At 40.7% G+C, this 22162-nt stretch overlaps 2 protein-coding genes across 4 annotated transcripts in view; one reads left to right on the forward strand and one right to left on the reverse strand.

Annotated features, from left to right (window-relative positions):
• LOC114553666 (paxillin) overlaps positions 1-13154 on the reverse strand; it is a 30961-nt gene extending 17807 nt beyond the window's left edge. For 2 of the 3 annotated variants that reach the window (XM_028574997.1, XM_028574998.1), the window contains exon 1: positions 12852-13154. In XM_028574997.1, coding sequence (XP_028430798.1) covers positions 12852-12864 — 13 coding nt within the window. In that variant the 5' untranslated portion in view covers positions 12865-13154. The remainder of the gene's footprint in view (positions 1-12851) is intronic. The other variant, XM_028574999.1, reaches the window with a different exon arrangement.
• LOC114553667 (coiled-coil domain-containing protein 63-like) lies at positions 5888-21478 on the forward strand. Its single transcript, XM_028575000.1, has 11 exons — positions 5888-5919; positions 16683-16763; positions 16894-17017; positions 18001-18123; positions 18809-18990; positions 19073-19257; positions 19382-19593; positions 19682-19756; positions 20780-20942; positions 21031-21138; positions 21292-21478. Exons 3-11 carry the CDS (start codon positions 16907-16909, stop codon positions 21354-21356), a joined length of 1224 nt encoding a protein of 407 aa, XP_028430801.1. The 5' UTR covers positions 5888-5919; positions 16683-16763; positions 16894-16906; the 3' UTR covers positions 21357-21478.
• The last annotated feature ends 684 nt before the right edge of the window (positions 21479-22162 follow it).

The following is a 22162-nucleotide window of genomic DNA, read 5'->3' on the forward strand; positions in this document are numbered from 1 at the left end:
CCAACCACCCTGTACCATGCATTACATTGCATTTGCTTTGCTGTCTCACACACTTGTACACGTTATAAACAGGAGTCTGGTTGGAGTCTCCTTATGTTCAGATCAATGAAGTGCTAATGCTACAAAAGCTATTAAATGGAAAAGGCACCACAACCCGCACTTGCAATAAAGTCATAGAATACGACTGCTTACAAAGCAGCTTGTACTCCACTCCAAAGTAGTCAATACAATTTGATAAAGATAAAGTCTGCTAATTGAGAACCTAGGTAATGGGAATTGACTGAATCCCGTTAAACAGAGATTGTGATTCCTGATAGAAGTCACTTATAGTAGTATTGTGAAAATTGTCATATTATTATGACTTAAAAGTACCTCACGCTGCCACAGCATGACCATTTTTAAATTAGGAAAATGACACTCCTGTCTGTATCTACACAGACTAGGTTCTGGAAAAAAAAGGCAAAATGCCAGCAGGCAGCTCTTTTTTTTTTCTTTTCTTTTTTAGCAAAAAGGCTGTGATAAATCATTACTTGTCAAGCACCAAATGGCAGACAGACAAAGTTAGCAACTAGCTGGTGAACATATAGTGGAGAATTTAGCAGCTACAGAGACAGATATGTCCCTCAAATGTTGGTAGAGACCAAAAAAGGAGCTCAAAGATTGGACTTACATTTGCCTGGTGACCAAAAACACATTCTACATGAATGATAATGTTGCGCCGTATATCTGCTGGATGTGTAAGCCAGTGTCAGTGTTGTGTTAAAAGCTTGTTCAGTGGCTAAAAAAAAATATTCAAAGGAATATGACATTCGTGGGGAATATGTGCTTATTTACTTTCTTGACATTACCACTCTTAGAGTATGTCTGTGTTGAGTGTGGAGCTAGAGCCGAGAGGGGATTAGCCTAGTTTAGCAGAAAGACTGGATGCAGGGGTAAGAGCTAGCATGGCTCTTTTTTGAAGTGTTTTACATTTCTGTTTGTGCAGGATTGAACTAGTGCGCTTGAGATGTTGAGCTGTTCCCCCTCTGCTTTCAATCTTTACATTAAGCTAAGGTAAGCTAACCAACTTACCCGACAAGTGACAGAAATAGTCACAGGCCTGACACCTTGTCGCTGTTCATTTCCACCCAGAAAGTAAAACCCTTTCAACCTCTGTGATGAGTCTGCTTTCCCGGAAAGTACTGTACGTTTGACCTCCACATATGTATAAGAAAAACTGCCATCTACAAGGTGTAGGACAAGAAGTAAATGCTCATGTTGCCACCATATCCTCTCTTATATAATTTTAAGTAATTTTTACAAACATTCCCTGGTAAAGATCAATTTATGTACCTCAGCATCCCTCCTCAGTCCAATCTCATCTGAGTGCTTTTCATCTTAAAGCAATCCGCACATTTACCTTACTCTGCACATTTCATTTTCCACTGATTTTTCTGTTGTTTAACCATTCCAGCATCTCTTCATGTGGATAAATTAGTTTCTAAAGTAGTCTATCCTCACAACTGAATTCAAGCCACACAGCATCTCTTTTTGCTCGGTTACAGTGGATACTGGATAATGTGAGTTTTTGGTTAATTTCATAATTTATGTCTTTATTGCACCCACCTAGATTTACTGCAAGGGTGAGAACATCCACAATATTAAACATACCTAGCAATATGCTATCATTTCTTTATTGTTGCTACTTTGTGCAGCTTGAGAGCATATAAATTATATCTATGATCTATCCATGATAGATTTTTTTGTATAGTCATTATTACATTGAAGCATTTACTTTTTTTAAAGCGCAACTCTCGCTAAAATGCAACCTAGGGTCTTCTTGTGAATATGAGTCAAACATCTTAAAAGTGGCATTTCCGTCCTAATTATGCTTTTAAACTAAAGTTTGACTCGGGTGTATTCACAAAAACACCCTAGGTTGCATTTTGGAGAGAGTTACGCTTTAACTAGCACTTTTCACCTCCTCTTCTGCCTGCTTTTCACTTACTTCTGATTATCTGCCTGATGCTTTTTCTACCATCTAATTTGTAACTGCTTTTATTGTGCCATTATGGCTTGTGAGTTGTGTTTGCACTGTTTTTAATCCTTGCTGCGGGGGAAATACATATCTATTGAGCTGAATAATTACATTTGAGTAAAACTGTTAAATGCTTTTTGAGTGTATGGATAATGTATCCACCTCTACATGTGACTATTAGAACTAAATGAAAAAAGTGAGATAAGAATATCCGTAACTAAAAAAAAACAATACCAGTCAAAAGATAAAACACACTCTCCTCTTGCTGTCTACCAACTACCTCCTCTCCCTTTCACTTCACTTCCCTACAGAGAAAGGCTTACAAAGGAACACCGAGGCGCAAAACCTTTCCTGTGGTTTACACATTGCCCCTGTGCTTATTTTAAGCATCTGTGTGCATGCAACAGCGGTGAGAACACTTCAAACATGTTTCAGCAGTACTGAGGTGCATTTATTAAAAGATAGTATGAACGATTGCTTATGTTTAGTTGAATTGCAAGCAAAAGTCAAGACAAGTGGAAGTAAAACTATCCACTGAAAAAGACATTTTAACATTCATTCAAATACCTTATTCAGCAATACTGAAATTCCAGCATTTGTCCTGTGGCAATGGCACTACGGCGAGTGGAAGACAATTTCACCTGCTGGTGTAATTAAGGCAGTTGACTGTTTACACCACTCTGGGCTAGAAGGCAGCAAAAGCAAGGCACTTTCTAAATGTGTGCTGTCCCAATTGCACAGTAACTACAACTATTTTTGCTATTCCACATTATGATTTATCCCCTCTTACAGGAACTCGCCGACTTATTGGGAATTTAGCTTATTCACCGTAACCCCCAGAGTTAGACAAGTCGATACATACCCTTCTCATCTCCGTGCGTGCTTTAAGGCTGTCTGACGGCTCCTGCGGCATCAGGCCAGCACAGAACATGCAGGTGAATGGTTCCAGCAATCCTACTGCTCCGAATAAGTGACAAAATAACGCCAACTTGTTCCTGTTTACATGTTGCGATTTATAGAATCACAGTGTAACATGAGACACAGCAATCTTCTAACCGTAAACAAACCGGGAACTATATTCTCAGGCGGAAGAATATAGTACTTGGGCGGAGTGATATGCTCGCAGCAAGCCTGTCTGAGAATATAGTTCCCGGTTTGTTTACGGTTAGAAGGTGGCTGTGTCTCATGTTACGTTGTTTTATGTACACGCTGTGACTCTACAAATCACAACATGTAAATAGGAACATGTTGGCATTATTTTGTCACTTATTCGGAGCAGTAGGCTAGTTGGAACCAGTGACCTGCAGGTTCTGTGCTAGGCTAAGCTACTGGTGGAGCCGTCAGACAGCGTTACAACACACACGGACACAAGAAGGGTATGTATTGACTCGTCTTACTCTGGGGGTTACGGTGGATAAGCTAAACTCCCAATAAGTTGGCGTGTTCCTTAACTACTCAGTAGTTTATATATATATATATATATATATACACACACACACACACACATTTTTTAATGTCAACTATTCACCATGTTGTGCTGCATGCTGAAAGGAACTTGATATTATGTACTGTAATTACAAAAGTGGCAATAATGTCATTCTGTACATGCTTTATTTTACTGATTTAATAATTAATGCATTTATTACAACAAATATTTATCATACAAAGTAAATAGATGAAACTTACACACAATTCAATTGAGGCGCCTAATAATTGTGATTTTGAAGTTTATTTGAGCTTTAACAAAAAAAAAAAAAAAAAAAGTCTTACCAAATCACTAGCTCTTTCTGGAGCTTTTTTAACAGAGAATACTCCATCTGGTCATTAAGACTATGAGACGAGGTTGGAAGCTCTGGAAAAAGTCAGCAGTAACAGGATTGTGAGTTAAAATTTGTTTTTGCCAGTTTGCTACAATCATCAGTCTCGCTTTGCCAGACCTTCCCCCACACGCTGCGGAGGAGGGCCTGGCTAGTCCACACAGCATTCCTGGATGGGAGAAAAAAGTGCTCAGGTTTATTGGCATTTCTATTAACCAATCACAATCGCTGAGCTCCGCACGGAGCCGCTGCAAAATAGCCTCGGGAAGGAACTCGTTTTGGTGGAACGTGTATGTTCAAAAGCTGTTTTAGTTGTGTGAGAGAAAACTCAGATTGGACAGATAGTCTAGCTAGCTGTCTCAATTTACAATGCAGAGCAGTTAACCATAGTCCTAATAAATCCACTGGAGTTTAAATTTCCTTTAAAATTTCCTGCAGCAACGGAGCAATCCTGGAAGAGGAATGTCAAGGATATAGACTACTAAAATCAGAACCCAGACCCGGTTAAGTGGCAGAAAAAAAGTAGATGGCTGACTGAATGGACAGTTTTCCCCTTCTCCTAATCAGTTCTGTCTGGTTCTGTCTTTTCTGGGTTGAAGTAGGTCACAGCACCAGAAACAAGCTGCTCTTTGTCCCCCTCTGGCAGGACGAGGACAGAGGGAAGAGGATGGAGGGAAGGGTTTGTGAGGTCTGCAAAGCAGGCCAAATCAATCCATTGAAAAACAGTCAGCTCGGCATGGGTGCCAGTGTGTGTGTGTGTGTGTGTGTGTGTGTGTGTGTGTGTGTGTGTGTGTAAACTCTTCTAAAGCCAACACCCCTATAAACCTGTGGAGTAGTAATCCTAATCAAGCACCACTGATGCTGTCATTAACCCTAGTGGGGTCTAGATCGGGCTTCCTGGCTGATCCTCTTTAACAAACCAGATGCTGATTGTAAATCCAACTACAGCACAAGCAATATGACACACACAAACACACACGCACGCACGCACGCACGCACGCACGCACGCACGCACGCACGCACGCACACCACCACCCTCCCAACTGCCCAATTAATCAAAGGCCTGCATTGTGGTGGCTTTATTTCCCAAATAGGGCAGTAGCAGCAGTGTGTTTGTGACTATTTAAACACGTGGCCAGAGGAAACCTGCTGGGCACAAACCCATTTCCTAATAAAACAGCGATGTGTTATCTAAGCCTGAAGCCATGCCAACCATACAACCTCTTAGAAAAATGACATTCAAGAGCCAATTAGAGAAAAGCCTAAACAAAGCCATGCAGGTGCTTTTGAAAAGGCCATCTCTGACACCGTAAGAGCTCAATTTCATATGACAAATAAGCATTCATGGAACTGAAGCAAAGGACCACAATTTCAACAGCGGTTACCTTTTGAAACGTTGGGGTTGATTCGTTTTTGTGCTACCAATCTAATTTTGATTCAAATTCAAATACTGTGGTATATTTATCTTTGGTGCAAAACTGTTGTACCAGCTGTTTTCCTCTTACAGCTTGAGGATCAGCGGCATCACATCGACCGAGCTGTCAGTCACTGTCCGACAGAGTGCTGGGATGAGAATCTCACAAAGTCAGCAGGGAACTCAATTCATCAGACCACAGCAGGATGGTGGGGGGCAGATAAGAGCTTATATATCTACCCATTACATACTTCAAAATGTGTTGTAACTGCACCCGGTTTCCTCCGTACTTTGCTTTATATCTTCATTGACAAAATGCTACATCAAGCTAATGAGCTGTCCCGGTTGCCTAGGAAACAAAATGGGAAACAGCAAGAAAGAAATACAGGATTTAATGAGACCAAAGCAAACCGGTTCCTTCCGCTCACATTAAGGAAGTGACAAAAAATAGGACAGGATGAGGCATGTCCACCAGTTAGTATGACTAACACGATGTCTGTGACCAACAGGCTATTCTGTTGATGAGCAGCAAAGAATCCTCATGACTACTACTACAACGGAGAGGTCACTAATAAGGGCATTTCCTGTCACAAGACGTGTGTCCGGCTGGAGGAGAAGCTGCCCAAGAAAAAGGGCTTATTGAGCTCAGAGGAACATGACTGGTACATGCAGTAAGTAACTATACTGTAGGACATGCTGGTCATGCTGCGTGGACTAGCCAGACCCTCCTCCGCAGCGCTGTGGAGGGAGGTCTGGCAATGCGAGACTACTTGAATCCCAATATGCCTGTTCCACAGACAGGGTTTAGATTGAGCCAGGAGTAGGCCTTAACGTGTACTAGTTAAACTACAACATTTGAGCAGCTTCCATGACGGTGGCTTAAAGGCACACTATGCCAGATTTGTACCTTAATATAACAGCTTCAAAGTAATTTCGATGGTAAACAAACTCGTAGTAGGGCCAATCATCCCAATAGCAAAGCACGCCATAGGGACGCCGCCAGCAAAAACAGCAATGCAAGTTTGGTAGGTGGCGCGTCGCCAAATCTCGTGTCTCTTTGCCTGTTCGATGTCCGAAGTTTCCATCCTACTGAACAGGTAGCGGTATAGAGGGGGGAGGGGATCAGGCCGTGAGTGTAGAGACGGCTCTGCGTGACACAAACGTTAAATACAAGTACTCCACAGCAACGCTATGGGTCGCTGTTTGACAAAAAACAGAAACTGCATAATATGCCTTTAAATTTGGCTTAGTTAGTCGGAGACTATGGAGGTAATATGAGAACACCTGCGTTAAGAGTCATTAGGTTAAGTATGAGCACATGCTGTTGGTCTAATGGTGCTCCTAAAAAAAAAAAAACTTATGAAAAAGAAAACACAATCACTGATGTGAATCTGGAGACAAAACAATGGCAGGGGAAAAAATAATTTGTTTAAAAAAAACTTGAGTATGAAAGAGCGCTTCTAAAAGCAAACTGAGTCAGGCTACAATTTGCAGTGAATTCAATGCAAACGAAAATGTAACCACAAGAACGTCAGGTGAGATATCTACATTATAATCAGTATTTTGGATTTCTCATCTTCATGCGTTTGTGACATAATTTATATGAAATGATATCTGCCTTTATAGACTCCGATGATGAACCTTAAACTAGCTTTAAAAAGAATCAATGCAGGGCGCCCGGATGGCTCAGTTGGTAGAGCGGGCACCCATATAGAGGTTTACTCCTCGACACAGCGGGCCCAGGTTTGACTCCGACCTGCTGCCCTTTGATGTTCCCCCCGCTCTCTCCCCTTTCATGTCTTCAGCTGTCCTATAAAAATAAAAGGCCAAAAATGCCCAAAAAAAAATATCTTAAAAAAATAAAAATCAATGCAGAGATTAGAAGAGAGCAATTTAAGACTGTAAGTGGACCACCAAAAAAGAAAAAGATTGAGTGACTTGTTGTCTGGAATAATAGAGTACCAGCAACAGCTGAATGGTAGATTAGACCATGACCATTTAGACAGTTCAGATGACGACCTGAGCACAAATGGTATATATCATCATTCTAAGGATAGGAGTTTATTTTCACTCATTTCATATCATTATTATGTCACTCATTAAATGTCACTATTTTAATGTTGTACAGTATATTGCGATTGCGATATGATTCACCATGTTGGAGTGAATGATCATTTTTGTATCATTATTCTCATTTTCATTGAAAAATATATAAAAAAATAAAATCCTTGCATCCTTTTGCGAGGATCTGTACTAAACAAAGATTTTTTTTCTTTAGTCTGTAGGATACAATTTGTAGGCCGGGATGTCTCTGCAGCACCACAATACTTTATTTTAGAATGGTTTGACACATATTCAGCCTTTAACAAATACTGCGCCCCCCTGCGATTTGGAAATTGCACTAGTTCATATTGCGATTTCGATAAAATTGCAATTCATTTTGCAGCCCTACTGGCTGGTATGTACATTAGTCTTCATTTAGATATCAGTATTAAGGACTAATTTCAGTTTCAATTTAGTCCTAGAGTAGCTCTAACTTTGAGTTAAGACAGCTTAAACAGGCATTTTAGTCTTGGACTAGGCTGTGAAACTGGCCCAATGAGTCTAAATATGGTTTTTGGCTTAAAGCCCTATTTTCGAATAAACCCTGGGTCCAGAAAGCTACAGTAGCTGTTCAATGTGGACCCTGCAGGCTGTTTTTATGGTGGCTGAGTGTAGAGCTGTCGCTGCTTAGTCAGCTTCCTCCTCAGAGCTGTCTGTCCACCGCACCAATCTGTGATCAGGAGCGTGGTTGTGGTTATATATATATATATATATATATATGTGTGTGTGTGTGTTTACACCATATGTCTCAAAGCCCTGCAGCATTTAAATTTTAAAGTCAACCAGATGGACAAACCCTGGAGGAGATACAAGAGATTCTATCAAGCCTTCAGATGCTACATTGATTCTGTGTGTGATTTATATGCCATGCCGTATCATCTAGTGTAGGCTTGCCCCTTGTTGCATTAAGATGTAATTTGCAACAACAACTTGCCAGGTATTTGAGATAATGGGAACTTCCAAGGCCGGACTGACTTCGCTTAAAAGAGTCCTAAGTGATTTAGTGTTGGATTTCCTTAAAGTTGGGGGACTTGCAAGAGACAGATTAAAAAAAGATTGGTCATAATTCAAGAAGTAGAGGCAGATATATCCTTTATTTTAGCCTCTAGTAACGACTTTTGTTAGAACATCTCTGCCAGGTAAAATGTTTTGGTGAATACTTTTTGAAAATCCAAGCCCTCTGTTTGTAACCTCTAACTTCCTTGAACTTTCTTTATTTTTGTGTGCCATTTTAACAGTTGGATTTTGGTTCAGATTAAACAAACAAGATATAATGTCATCAGCTTCATGGGTGCTGGTAAGCATTTAGTTACCTTTGGACAGAGCAGGCTAGCTGTCTCCCCCGGTTTCCAGGCTTTATGCTAAGCTAACCAGCTTCTGGCTGTAGCTTCATATTAAGCATACAGACATGAGAGTGGTATCAATCTTCTCACCAAGACAGCAAATAAGTGTAATTCCCAATATATCAAACTATTGATATAAAGTCTCTCTTTCTATAGAAGATCAATTCTTCTGATCATATTAACAGAATCTAAAAGTCATATATGCATTTTTGCCTAATACTGATTTCCCCTTAAATCACATTCAGGACTTCTAAAAGGAGGGTTATGCACATTGCCAAATTACTTCTTAGATTCCATAAAGACTCCTTCAGAATTTGAACTAATTCACTAGATATTGCACTGTATGCACTGCAGAGTTACTGATCCATCACTGCATCATAAGTCAAATGAAGTAGAAGGTTGACTATTGAAACAACAGTGTCCGACAAGGCTGTATTGCTAGTGGGCAGAAGGTAAATAAGGTTATTATACAAACTGTGTCCCTGATAGTATGAAAAACAACCTCTCAGGCATAAATGATATCCGTTTCAAAGTCCAAGAGAGTATGTTGAGGAAATGTCACGTTTCTTTTGCTGTAGCCTATAAACAATGAACCAACCTAAATTTAGACTTGGTTGAGTATCTAGGCTACATCAGATCTCATTTGGAGTAAGTCAAAAAACTAATTTGCCCACGCCCACTCCTTGAGTGACATTTCCAACGCTGCAGCTGCTGTGCTGACAGGGCTCTGGGGAATCACTTCACTTCAAATGATGCCACTAAAGCGACAGTAAAAACAAATCAGTGAGAAAGAAATAGAGCAGTGACTGTATTTGCAGGCATAAAAAGGAAATACTGAAAGGTACTGCGGATCAAAGTGAGTAAAAGGAAGTTCACTTTGGAGGCTATTTGACATTCATGTCTTGTTGGTGCAAGCCCAGAGCACTGAAGCAAGGAGCAACGCTTGGCAGCGCTGATAGCTGAGGAGGGGAGGTCAATGCAAGTTTGCCTCAGAACATGCCACAGCATCTAAATGGCAAAGATTCCACAAATCAAAGGAGACACAAATTATATAAATAAAGAAAACTTTTGTATCCAGTTCCCAAGACTGACTTTCATTACTGACTGGAGTTAAAAACCTCTTAATTGCAAGCGATCAAGCATCACAATCTGCCTTGATCCAAATCTTCCTAAAGGCTAATCTGCTCTCCTGCACACAGCCAGCTATAAACTGTCAATGGCCTGCAGCTTCCTTGGTTCGCCACAGGAATGGTGGGGAGTAGGGAGAGAGATATAGAGAGAGGGTGGGGCAGTGCAGTGTTTAAGGAGGATACATTTTGGCTGTGGCCCAATCCCTACATGTGGGCTTGATCCACCCCGACATCCTGCCTGCGAGCAGCGCTAGTCTGCTCCCACGGCTGGTTCTGAAGGAAGTGTGGGGATAAGCGTGCACATGTGCAGATCACAGAAAAAGACGCTTTTAGGGAAGAAGTAGTCTTGCATTGCCAGACCTTCCTCCACAAAGTATTCCAGGATGGGAGAAAAAATGTGCTCTGGTTTATTGGCATTTCTTTAAACCAATCACAATCGTCGATCATTGCTAAGCACCGGTGCTGCTGCAAAATAGCCTCGGGAAGGAACTTTTAGTTTTAGTGGAACGTGTGTATGTTAAAAAGTTGTTTTAGTCGTGCAACAGAAAACTCAGATTGGACAGATAGTCTAGCTAGCTGTCTCGATTTACCCTGCAGAGATCTGAGGAGCAGTTAACCATAGTCCTCATAAATCCACCGGAGTTTAAAATTCCAACACAAAGAAAGCGGAAGGTGACGGACATCCGGCCAAAAAGAGGGAAATCCGGCGGGAACAGAGCAATCCCAGATGTGGAACGTCGTGGATATGGACTAGGGAAGAAGCAAAGCTGCCAGTCAGGGTCACTGCTTTAATGTCACTGGTGTCAGGGCAATATGGGAATGAATATGGGAAGACTGTAAGGAATGAACAATAATAAGTGAGGGAAAGTGGAAGAAAAAAGAGAGATGGAAGAGCCGGTTGGTGGAAGGTTTCTAGGTGCTGCTGGCTCAGCGCTTAAGAAGAAGGACTCCTCTGCTAAAAATACATGTAGGTTGAGTTGTCCTCTCTGGGGTCTGAAGGGAATGACTGACTGCCTGCACTGCCTCACTTCAGCTCTTTCGAAGGTGCCTTTTTTTATTATCCCTGACTGCATTTAAACGATTTTGAAACTTGAACACTTTGAATTTTCATTAACAGACTAAAAAAACAGGCAAAAATGTCCCTCAGTGACTCTCATCCCAACACCATCCCTAAGGGTCTACATTTCTCAGAGTTTGTGCGCCACAGTTCTACAGGTGTCTGCTAAAACGATGACAGAATTTACAACTCTGTGACATGATAATTACACAGGGGTTGTGTAACGCTCTTTTTTAAGCAGCTACTTTAAGGAAAGCCCTTCACCCACGTAAGTTGAGAAGGTATCCATAAATATTGACTAGATATAGAATGACTAATCTTTTTGGTACAGTCTCACCACCATGATGTCAACCAAAGAGCTGGGTTTTGGTCCAAATACAGATACAGTATATAACCAGCTGTGGCGAAAACATGATGCCGACAACTAAAAAAAAACACACTGTAGTCAAATTAATTTTTTTAAATTAACCGAGCCAGTTCAAATAGCTTTGCCCTGGAATGAGAAAGATATGTTACTGTAGAACAAAGCTGTATCTCTTATCTGAATGCAAGTCCACAAGCAGCTCACTGAGGGTGAAACTTTTTGGATGGCTTTTGCAAGACATTTATCATCTTTGACTTTATGAATGCATTCTAGTGGGTTTTTTTAGCATCCAATGAACCTGACTCCTTCAGTACACTTCACAAGTGTCCTGCTAAACTTAACCTTACAGTTGCCAGGGTAAAAGTCAAAGCCTTGTAAACACAAACTGTACAGTCAATGCTTGTAAATGAATACCAAAAAAAAAGAAAAGCGGATCCTTATAGCACTGTGCATGCCTAATTAAAAACAGTGGTTTCCTTCTGTTGTATAATTAGGCTGCACATCAAGGGGGTGTGTATAGTTGCATGTATAAATTATTCTATGCCATTGAAGGAGATTTGTGAAATATTTCACATGGTTAGCAGCAATTTAATTATGACCATTGCTAAGATAAAACAGTGTGGGTTTATTTCACAATTTTTTAGCTACTAAAACAATAGCAAAAGGAACTGCCACAGAGAGAATCTGAAGAGCCAGGCTATTGTGTGCATCAACAATTGTGCTGAGCTCTACACAACCTCCCTGTCACCACAACCTGCTCTCAGGCATTACATTTTCTGCTGTCATCAAGTGTGCTATAATTTACTGAGTTAAGTTCATTTAGCACAGCTCTCCTGGATGTATCTGCTTCTGTGTGCTATACGTGTGAGCAGCACTGGTGTGACAATCGGCTGAAATCATGAAAATGAGTTGCAAGGGGCTTTAAATGGGCTACATCATAATGACCATTCAAAGTCTGGAATTACTCTTTAAATTATTGTGTAAATGGGAGAGTTTTTTTGTTGATCACTGAAACCAGCTGTTACCGTCCCACCTGCAGTAGAGGCACATATGTGAGCTTGGCAATCACCAGGAAGGGCTCGATGGGCCAGTGTCTTATCAAATGCCAAATTAAACAGTGGTCAAATTTATATATGTCAGCTAGTTTTTGAGCAAGAAAAAAAGTTAGTCGAGCCCTGCACCAGCCTGCCATGCCCGGTTAATTGATGTAGGGGAATTGTAAGATGAATAACTCGCCGAGAAACACTGTCAGTGCACTAACAGAGCACCACGTCCTCTTGCACACGTTTTTTACTTACTACTAACAGCCCATATAGCTTGTTAATTGGGCTAATTACCGCAACGAGCCCGATAGCAGGGCTTCCTCATGTCAGCACGCGGGGCCTTTCTGGGCACATAACCTCGCGCTAAGCGCAGCTGAACCAGGAGAACTTCACCTACCTGGACATATATACATTATACATTGCTGACCCAAACAGACAGCTGTAGTCAACAACCTCCTTTAAAAATCTCCGTTTGCTAACGCCAGCATTACGTGTTTCCGCAAACAATAACGTTACACTCCCACGCGACGTGTAAATGTTGCGTTCACGGCGAGCGAACTTACCTAAATCATCCATGTTGGCCGGAAATCGTTCCAATGTTGAGAACTGGACCGGTCTTCCTTTTGTCGATCACAGCTGGACTGTAAAGCAGCCGATTCAGCTCCCAATCGCTGACTCCTCCGATCACAGATATCTCCCTCGCTGAACGCACTGAAGTTTTCAAGTTCCCCTGCTGCTCGACGAGCCTTAAACAAACACACACACACACACACACACACACACACACACACACACTCATACACACATACCCTGCTGCCCCCCTGGAGTCTCCAACAGCCCACATCCAGCCCCCTGCCTGCCCACTAGGCTACACACAGGGACCAGCGACATCTAGCGGCAGAGAGTGGTACTGAAGACTCACCATGTGCCAGTATGCCTATACCTCAGAACCAGAAAATCAGAATCAAAAAAGGGTTTATTGCCAAGGAGGTAACACATACTGGGGATTTATCTTGGTTGTTACCGCATACATAAACAAACAAACTATTTATAAATTATATATATATTGAACATTAATATGAAATAAACAAATACAGAAACAAATATAAACACAATAGCTGTTTACATAAGAAAAAAGAGGCTGAATGGATTGAGTGCAGAATGTGCCATGGGCTGGTGTATAGTCCAGGATGTACAGTAGGTCGATGCAAAGTGTAGTGACTAGGGGTGAGGGTGGGGGGGTTAAGAGTCATCATCATTCATTAATGGTGTAAATTGAACAATGTAAACCTTCTGTGCACCTTCTTCCTACCTCTTAGCCTTTGAGTCTTTTGTCTCTTCCTTCCTGGCTATCAATGAAGTCTTTTCGTATCTTGTTGCAGATAATTATTGTCACTACAAGATCATTGGATGCAGCCCACATTGAGTTCAAGTCAAGTGGACAGGCTCTGTTCACTCAAATGTATCATGAGTATATAACACTAAGGTTTTGATTTGCACAAATAGATGTAAAAAAAAAAAAAAAAAAAAAGAGTATTCTTATATGATTAGTTTGATGGTGTTTTGCTTGGTGTCTGAGTACCCTTGCCATCCCTCTCTGAAGACCACTGACCTTTGAGTTCTAACCTGAACCCCCTACAGGACTGGAGCCTGGGCTAAGATGATCAAGGCCCAGTTCCATGCCTTATGCTCAGGGCCGCCCCGGAAAGGTCATGGGACCCGCGACGCCTCCATGTTCGAAGAAAACGCAGCAAAAGCACCCTCTTGGATGCACCTTTGCTAGATCAAACATTATAAAGTGCCCTCTAGGGTGTCCTTCCAGTGGACAAAATGTAATGCAGTGCACTAATGGTGCCTACATGCTAGAAAGTTTTCTGTGAGCTGGTGCCCCACTGTATGCAGCTGGTGTTATTATGTTTTTGCAACTGCCCCTCAGACAGCTGAACCTACCCCTTTTTGTGGATGCTTGGAGGTTATGAGTTTTACCATTTCAGTGACTAAATCTAATTCAGATTGAGATAACAGAGTTAATGCAGAGTTATTTATATGTTGTAATACAGGACTAGGTTGGAATTTTTTACCACATCAAATCACGCTTTTCCGGTGCTGCTTTGATTTGTGATGTGTTTTTTTCCTCACATGCACACTTGAGGCTCTTTATTTACCCAAAGCCCTGGTGAAGTGTAATGGCTTTCACTAGACATAGACAACAGGTTTCAGAATTCTCACAATTAATTGAACTAATTCTAATCAGCTGTTCTAGAACAGAAAACAGTTCTAGAACACCCTTCCTTTCCAGGTCAGGGAAGGGCCTTGGTTAAAACCAAGGCCACACCAGGAGCATTTGCACCACATTTTGAGGAGCAAAAAAACTCACAGAATAACTGCAACAACCGGCAGTGTTCATTGCAAAACTTATTCAACAACAATTAGCAAATGGACGACACTACAGCACTCAAAGATTTTGAATCCCTTTGCAAAACAAATAAGTTCCTCCTCTGTAAAAATAAGGCCCTCTGCAAAAGAAGCAAATATCTAACCACAGACAAGGAGGCGTTGCAGAAACGGATGCATTGCCTGATGGGCCAGGACACACAGGACACCAGCTGTGTCCCTGAAACAACGGAGGCCAATGAGATAGACTCCCAGGAGCAAAGCGCTTCCCCTGGAGATTGTGAATCCTTTCACCGGGCCAACAAGTTTCTCATCCAGAAAAACAAGGACCTTTGCAAGAGAATTGACAACATGTCAGTAGACATAGTGACTCTTCAGAAAAAAATCAATGACCTGATCAGCCAGAAGACACAGGTCACCAGCAGCGTCTCTGAAACATCTACAGCCACCGAGTTTGCTGACAAGTACTTGCAGAATCAAATCCCTGAAATAGATAGCAAGGAAACTCAGGTGGAAACAGTTCTTGGCTTCGAGGACCTGCAGAAGATGAATGTCAGGCCTGAAAGAGTAAGGGTGCTTGAGGAGTGGCTGCAGAGTCAGGAGGCCTTTTATTTCAGGGAGGAGCAGGACTTGGGGAGTGAACCCACTAGGCTTTTGTTGTGGAGAAGGTTTGTCAGGCTCTTCATCCCGGGATGGAGGAGACGCTACTCGAGCAGGGAGACAGTGGAGTGTGTGGAGTCCGGGGAAAAAGTAAGATGGGAGACCCAGAGGAGGCCCACTGTGCGGGAGCGGTTTGTTAATTTCTGCAACCGGAGATTTAGGAGGAGTTCGTAAAAGATAAAAAAATAAATAAATAAATAAATAAAGCAAAATAGAAAAATAATTGAATGTGTATGCAGTAATTATTATTAATCAGTCCTCAATTACCTTTGCACAAAAACAATCACTACAATGTCACAAAATGTTCTTGTATGCTTGGCAGTGTCCTGATGGACTGGGATCAAAAAATGGCCCTGACATTATACAACATTCAACAGCTCAGATGCCCGTTTTTAGAAACAAGCCCAACATATTTAAAAAAAAATACTCTACAGATACTACACTAACACTGTCATCGAATGAGGAACACTGACACCTAACCTGTTTTCATCACAGCTCAAGTCGGCCTGTCTCTGTGAACACACACGCCGCACAAATCAGCAGTTCTCACAGGAAATTCATCTATTATTTCTCAATGGTGGATGTAGACTTGCCACTATGCCACTAAAGAACTGAATTAAATCTCAACATAAACCTGTGAGAGAGCGTTAACTGCAACCTCAGCACACTTTGAAAGGCTTCCCCTGATCAATGATTGGTGTAATATTCCTACAGGGATTTACAGTGAGTGGTGCTCAGCAGTGAGATTATAAGGACCTTATCGTGGGTTGAAACAGGTTTTTATGTGTTTTATGTCCTCTCAACAAGATTTCTGCATGTAGAAGCTATCATTTTTATCTTGTTGCATCATGATTTATAGGTTTGCTTTTGAGGAATTACTTGAGATTTAATATTTATTAGGCCTGTAAATTTTATTTTTCATGAAAACATATATACTAGATACTGTGAGCAGTGCAGCCCTTGTTCATCATTGTGGATGCCCATTTGATTTATTTCATCTTTCATTTTTCCTAATGGCCACTAGGTGGAGTTCTGGTACAAACTAATACACACTCAGTTTCAGTGAGAGTTACCACTCAACACTACTGATGCAGTTTGTTATTGTTTTCAGTGAGTTAACGACATTTAGCATTTAGTCCACTTTAGCATGTTTTATTTAAGTGCCTATACTTTTACTTTCAGATCCAACATAATCATATTAATTTAAAAATATACTATTATTGTTGTACTATCACATGTAATATAATATTAATATTATTACTCATATGGCCCTGGCACTTCAACAGTAAATAAACAGTCTCTTTTGGAATGTTTATGTTTGAAACTGAGAAATGCTTTAGCCTACAGTTTGAGTACTACAGAAAGATGAAGCGAGATTTCCTCCCAACTATTTAATCAGGATTTGACTCCATATCTGGCAGGTAGGTCATTATCCTTGGACATTTTAGCGTTAAAACTTTATACAGTTATTTTCCAAATTACTTGTGTGTGGAATCGAGAGTGGAAAATAAAAAAAACTAATTACTAACTTTAACTTGAATCTTTTCATAGCTTTAGATAAAAAATGGCAACCGACATTTTAAAGGAGCAATACAACAACCTGCAGGAGGAAAATGACCAATATAAGAAACTCATCAGCCAGCAGAAGGATCATTTGGATTCTCTGGATAGGGAGGTAAACTACAAGACAGACATATACTGTTTTTAGTGTGTTTCAGCTCTGTTTGTGTTGAGATATGATATATGTTATGCTATATAAGTAGATGTCACAGAAACAGTAATAGTAGAAGTGCAGTAGTATTAATACCAGTGGTAGCAGACGGTGTAGTAGCAGACTGTTGTATTATTATGATCAGATGCAACAATTCAATTCAATTTTATTTATAGCATCAAATCATAACAAGAGTTATCTCAAGAGACTTTACAGATAGAGTAGGTCTAGACCACACTCTATCTGTATCTATTTACAAAGACCCAACAATTCCAATAATTCCCCCAAGAGCCATTCCATACAGTGGAGAGGAAAAACTTCCTTTTAGACAGAAACCTCGAGTGGGGAGGAAAAACTTTCTTTCAGGCAGAAACCTCGGACAGACCCAGGCTCTTGGTGGGCAGACATCTGCCAGTGCAGGTTGGGGGTATGATGAACAGTGGCAATTATAGTAACAATAAAGACAATGGAACTATCACTAGAAATAATAGTTGTAGCAGTTCAGGGCATGGCGTAGTAGGGCATAGCAGGGCGTAGTAGGGTGGCAGTAGGGTAGCTACATATGTACAGTAGCCGGTTTTAGCATTCAACCAAATCATCATGTTATCATTCATTTAGTTAACAGCACATTGGATTGGATTGGCAATGAAGGAGTTGACTTTCAACTTTAGGCTATATATTTAATTTACATAGCTACATATTTGGTGAACAGTATAGGAATTGTAGAGTAGGAGTGGTTGCCCCATTGTAGTGCTGCACTGTACAAACATCGCAGGGGACTAACTTACATATTGAAAGTGTTGCAGTTTCCTCACCGCAGGAACCCTTAAAGATGAAAGTCAGCCAATGTGCTACAGCCAACAAAAAAGAAAACCTGTCACTGTCTGTATAGTTACAGAGTGCATTGTATGTATTGTGTCTTGTTTCCTGTGTGTGTGTGGCTCCAGGTAATTGTGTCAGAGAGCAGGATTCTGGAGATGTTAACAGTCCCAGGTGGCATCCTGAAACAACAAGGGGAACACGGCCGCCTCAGGAAACACATCCGCGTCTTAGAAAACAAACTCAACCAGGTACTAATGCTAAAAAAAACTTAGCTTTATACACACATTCATGCGACAATGTCAGCTTCATTCAAATCCCAATCCAATTAATCAATTCCTTATTGGAATCATCTGTAACTTTGGGAAACACACATCATTGCTTTCTTGCCAAGAGTTGGATGAATTGGAAGATTGATACCACTTTCACGTCTGGCCGTTAAATTAAGCAATTAGTTTAGCTTAGCATGGAGACTGAAAGGGGGTTATGATTTCTCCAGGAAGTCATTGCACCCAGCCAAGAAATAGTCCAGCAACTCCATGTTAACAGACTAATGTGTTAGTTAGTAATGTGTTAGTTAGCTTTACAGGTGCCAGTGGAGGGATGTGTTATCTTCGGACTGAGCCAGGCTGTTGCCACCTTTTCCCAGGCTTGTTGCTAAGCTACTCTAACAGACTGCAGATTGTAGCCTTATATTTAACAGACAGACATGAGAGTGGTATCAATCTTCTAATTTAACTCTTGGAAAAGAGAATAAGTAACCTATATTCCTGCCAAATAATATCAAACTATTCCTTTATTACAAGCCCTAACTGTAAATGAACGTCCCTCATAACAGTCTAATGCACTGACTTCTAGGGGAAATTTGAAATGCTCAAATCTATGAATAGTCCCAGGTTTTAGCCTTAACTCCAATTCTTCCCTCGTCTCCTGTAGGACACTGTTAAGTTTGACGAGTTGCTGTGCAGCAACATGGATTACCGCAAACACATTGCTCACCTGCTACAGCAGAAAGGCTTATGGTGCAATATCGAAAAGAAATTCAACAGACAGTTGGCTACACAGCAAAACATCACAGAGGAACTGGGGGAGAGGTTTGACCTCGCTTTCAGCCAGAGGTAATTCATTTGTTTGAGTGCATGTGGAAAACTTGGGGGGCGTTTGATATTTGATGTGTGTTTGCGTTGTGTTGTGCTACAGGTCAGAGGACGAGATCCGAATGCTGGAGATGAGGGAGTGCATCGAGGTGGAGACGGTTCATTTCACCAAGAGAAGGATGCAGCTGAAGACTACCATCGCCCATGACACCAAACGGCAGACTTTCATGGAGACAAAGTTCCAGGAAATTATACCCTTGGAAGAAGATGAAGACTCCAAGAAGAGAAGTATGATATTAATCTTAATCAAGCTTTAAACAGGCTCGGCTTCCATCTTTAATTAATATTAAATTTCATGTTCAGACATAATCCGACTTGTTAATAGTGTGTGATCTTTATATCCCTGTTACAGAGAAACAGCAGCAATATGAGAATGGAGTGAAGAAGCTGGAGATGTACTTGCAGGGACACAGCACACTAGTGCAGCTCACCGGAAAAGGAGACCTGCGTCACATAAGCAACATGTTTATTCAGAATGAACAGAAGAATTTTGCTCATATCAGCTACATCAACGAGCTCCATAACAGAAGGAACATGTTGAAGAACTGCACAGACAAGATGAAGGCATGCACATGTCCTGTTAACAAATACTCACAGACACAGTTTAACCTAGTGTACTTTATAATTTGATACGCATGTGTTTCTCTTTCAGAGTGATATCCTGTTCCTGGAGGAAGAGAACAAAGGACATGATGAGCAGATTAAAAGCCTTCTTAAGGATCTAGAGGTGAGTCTCACTGTCTGACCTATCGGATCACATAATACAGTAGCTATTTCCATTTCATAGTTTCAAACTATGTCACTATTATAAATATTGTTACAGTGCTTCACTGTAGCTGACTAGGATTATAATAACATATAATTATTGTATAAATAAACTTGGATCCAAGCTGTTTCCAAGCAACACATTTTTCAGGTATAAACCTTGTATCTCTATGATCTTGACGCTTATGGACCTCAAAAAAACAGCTTGATAAAAAAAATATTTTTGATACTACTTTGATGGATTTTATGAGCTATGGATTTAGCTAAAAACATGAAAATCTACCAAACAGCAATGATATACAATCTGCTGTTGGTGGGCAACACAGTTCTGTTATCTTTAGTTTATATATCGTTGCATCTATTGCAATTATCCAAAAATATCTTTGTTCATTCTTATAGAATTAATTTGAACATTTAATTGATCCTGTACAGATCAGAACATGATTCAGTCTGACCCTACTTCTGAGATCATGCAACTATTGTATATGATACATACAGTATACTGTCACATTATCTCACAGTATCTTAGTCTTCAAGGCCTGGCCTATAAATCCACACTAAGGTCAAAGGAAGACTTGGACTTTGCAAGGAACAACTTGATACTAACAAGTTACTTACTTAGTTACTTAAAAAGTTACAGTACTTGACGTGTACAGTAAAGTCTATCTAATACTTGATGTATGACTATACAGTTAGTAAATGAAAAGAATGTCACATGCACATCTTGCTTGTTTGGGTTTTTCAGCTTGGATCGGTTTCTCTATCGTATGATGTCATTCAAAGACAAAAGGGCTTTGATTAAGTAATGTTGCCTATTAATTTATTGTATATCCCAGTGTTGGTAAAGCCTCTTATTGACAAAGCTTTGTCCAAGATATATTTTAAAATGGTTTTATACTTTATAAAAAGATTAGATACCCTTGGTTCTTAAAAACCAGCTAAAACAGCTCTGTCTTTTTTCCTCCTGTGTCTTTCTGTGCTGTAGTCTGAGTTGGAGAAGTATAGCTGTCTGTCAGACTCCCTGGAGAAGCAGTGTGCTGTGGTTCAGAGGACTCGGGACCAGCTGACGACTGCCATCAGTGGCCTTTTAGACAAGATAATGCAAGATGTGGTCATCGTCAACTCTGACAACATCGTACACTTCACCAGTAGGTGTACTCTTAACCCCCTAATCATGGCCCTAAATTACATTTTTCACATTTTAACACCCCTGTTGTCGCCTTCTTTTTACTTCAGGTATCCTTGAGGAGAGTATTAGTAACATGCTGATCCAGGCCAACAACGTGGAAGACGAGTACTTGGTTCCTGAGGAGATGCTGTTGGCCAACTCTGACTTGCTACCAGGTATGAAACACCTTTAACCTTACAGTGAAACTGTGTGATAAGATTTCAAAAAAGCTAACTGTGATAGTCTTCTTGACCAAAACTAACAATACTGTTTCTAACCATTTTTATATACACATGTTCCACCATAAACTGTATGTGTATTTGTTACAGAATATGAGGCAGCTGTGGAAACAGAGACCTGCAGGTCTTCTTCACGCTCGATCAAGTCTGCCTGATCAGACAGAAAATGGTGCAGTCACATCCTTCCTTTTTATCGATGAAGTACAAGTGCCTTTTAAACACTTCTGGTGGCAATAAACTCATCACGGCATCATATGGTGGTTCTTTATGTAGCATACAGTACGGTAAATTCGTCATTGAGAATTCCATGCAGTTTTTATATTAATGCTAAAAGATCCATTTGAATTGCATAATTCATACTGAGACAGTCCATGTTGCATCTGACATGTGAATTTATCAATATTAAAGCTGCATTTTTTTATTTAGCCATTTGAGGGTAAAGGAACCCCACACCTAGCTGAAAACAAAACATTTAGCATATTAACAGCTAAATTTGTTATGGCTAATGGGTTCAGAGGCGTAGCACAAAACTCTGGGCCCTGTACAAAGGCATTCTCTATGGGCCCCTCCATGCATCCACAGCTATTCATTTTAGCATCTTTCTAGGCCCTCTTCACATGAGTCTTACCTACTGCACCTTTAAAACCAAAACAAAGAGCTAAAACGCTTTCGCAGAGCTGAAAGCAATAGCAGATTTGGGTGACAATTCTCTGTGGGTTTGTCACTACAAATGATCGTTTTCACATTACAATTTTGTTGTTTCATCCACCGTTAATACAACAAATTGTGATTAGAGCAGCTTTAATGGTAACGGTTCATTCAGCTGCAATAGCAGGTACAACTAAGGTTAAAGGCACAACGTGCTATTTTTCCCCCCAGTGCCCTAATTCCCCTCCTTTAATGGCCACAGTCTGTTTCTGGAGACTGTTAAAACAGGGCGCATGATGTGAGCTCAAATGTC

Source organism: Perca flavescens, chromosome 4 (genome assembly GCF_004354835.1).
Source record: "Perca flavescens isolate YP-PL-M2 chromosome 4, PFLA_1.0, whole genome shotgun sequence".
Lineage (NCBI taxonomy): Eukaryota > Metazoa > Chordata > Actinopteri > Perciformes > Percidae > Perca > Perca flavescens.

Coding starts and splice junctions, on each gene's coding strand:
- LOC114553667 (XM_028575000.1), top strand. CDS start 16,907: ATGGCAACCGACATTTTAAAGGAGCAATACAACAACCTGCAGGAGGAA. Junction 18,991..19,072: donor GACCTCGCTTTCAGCCAGAG/GTAATTCATTTG, acceptor GTTGTGCTACAG/GTCAGAGGACGAGATCCGAA. Junction 21,139..21,291: donor CAACTCTGACTTGCTACCAG/GTATGAAACACC, acceptor TATTTGTTACAG/AATATGAGGCAGCTGTGGAA.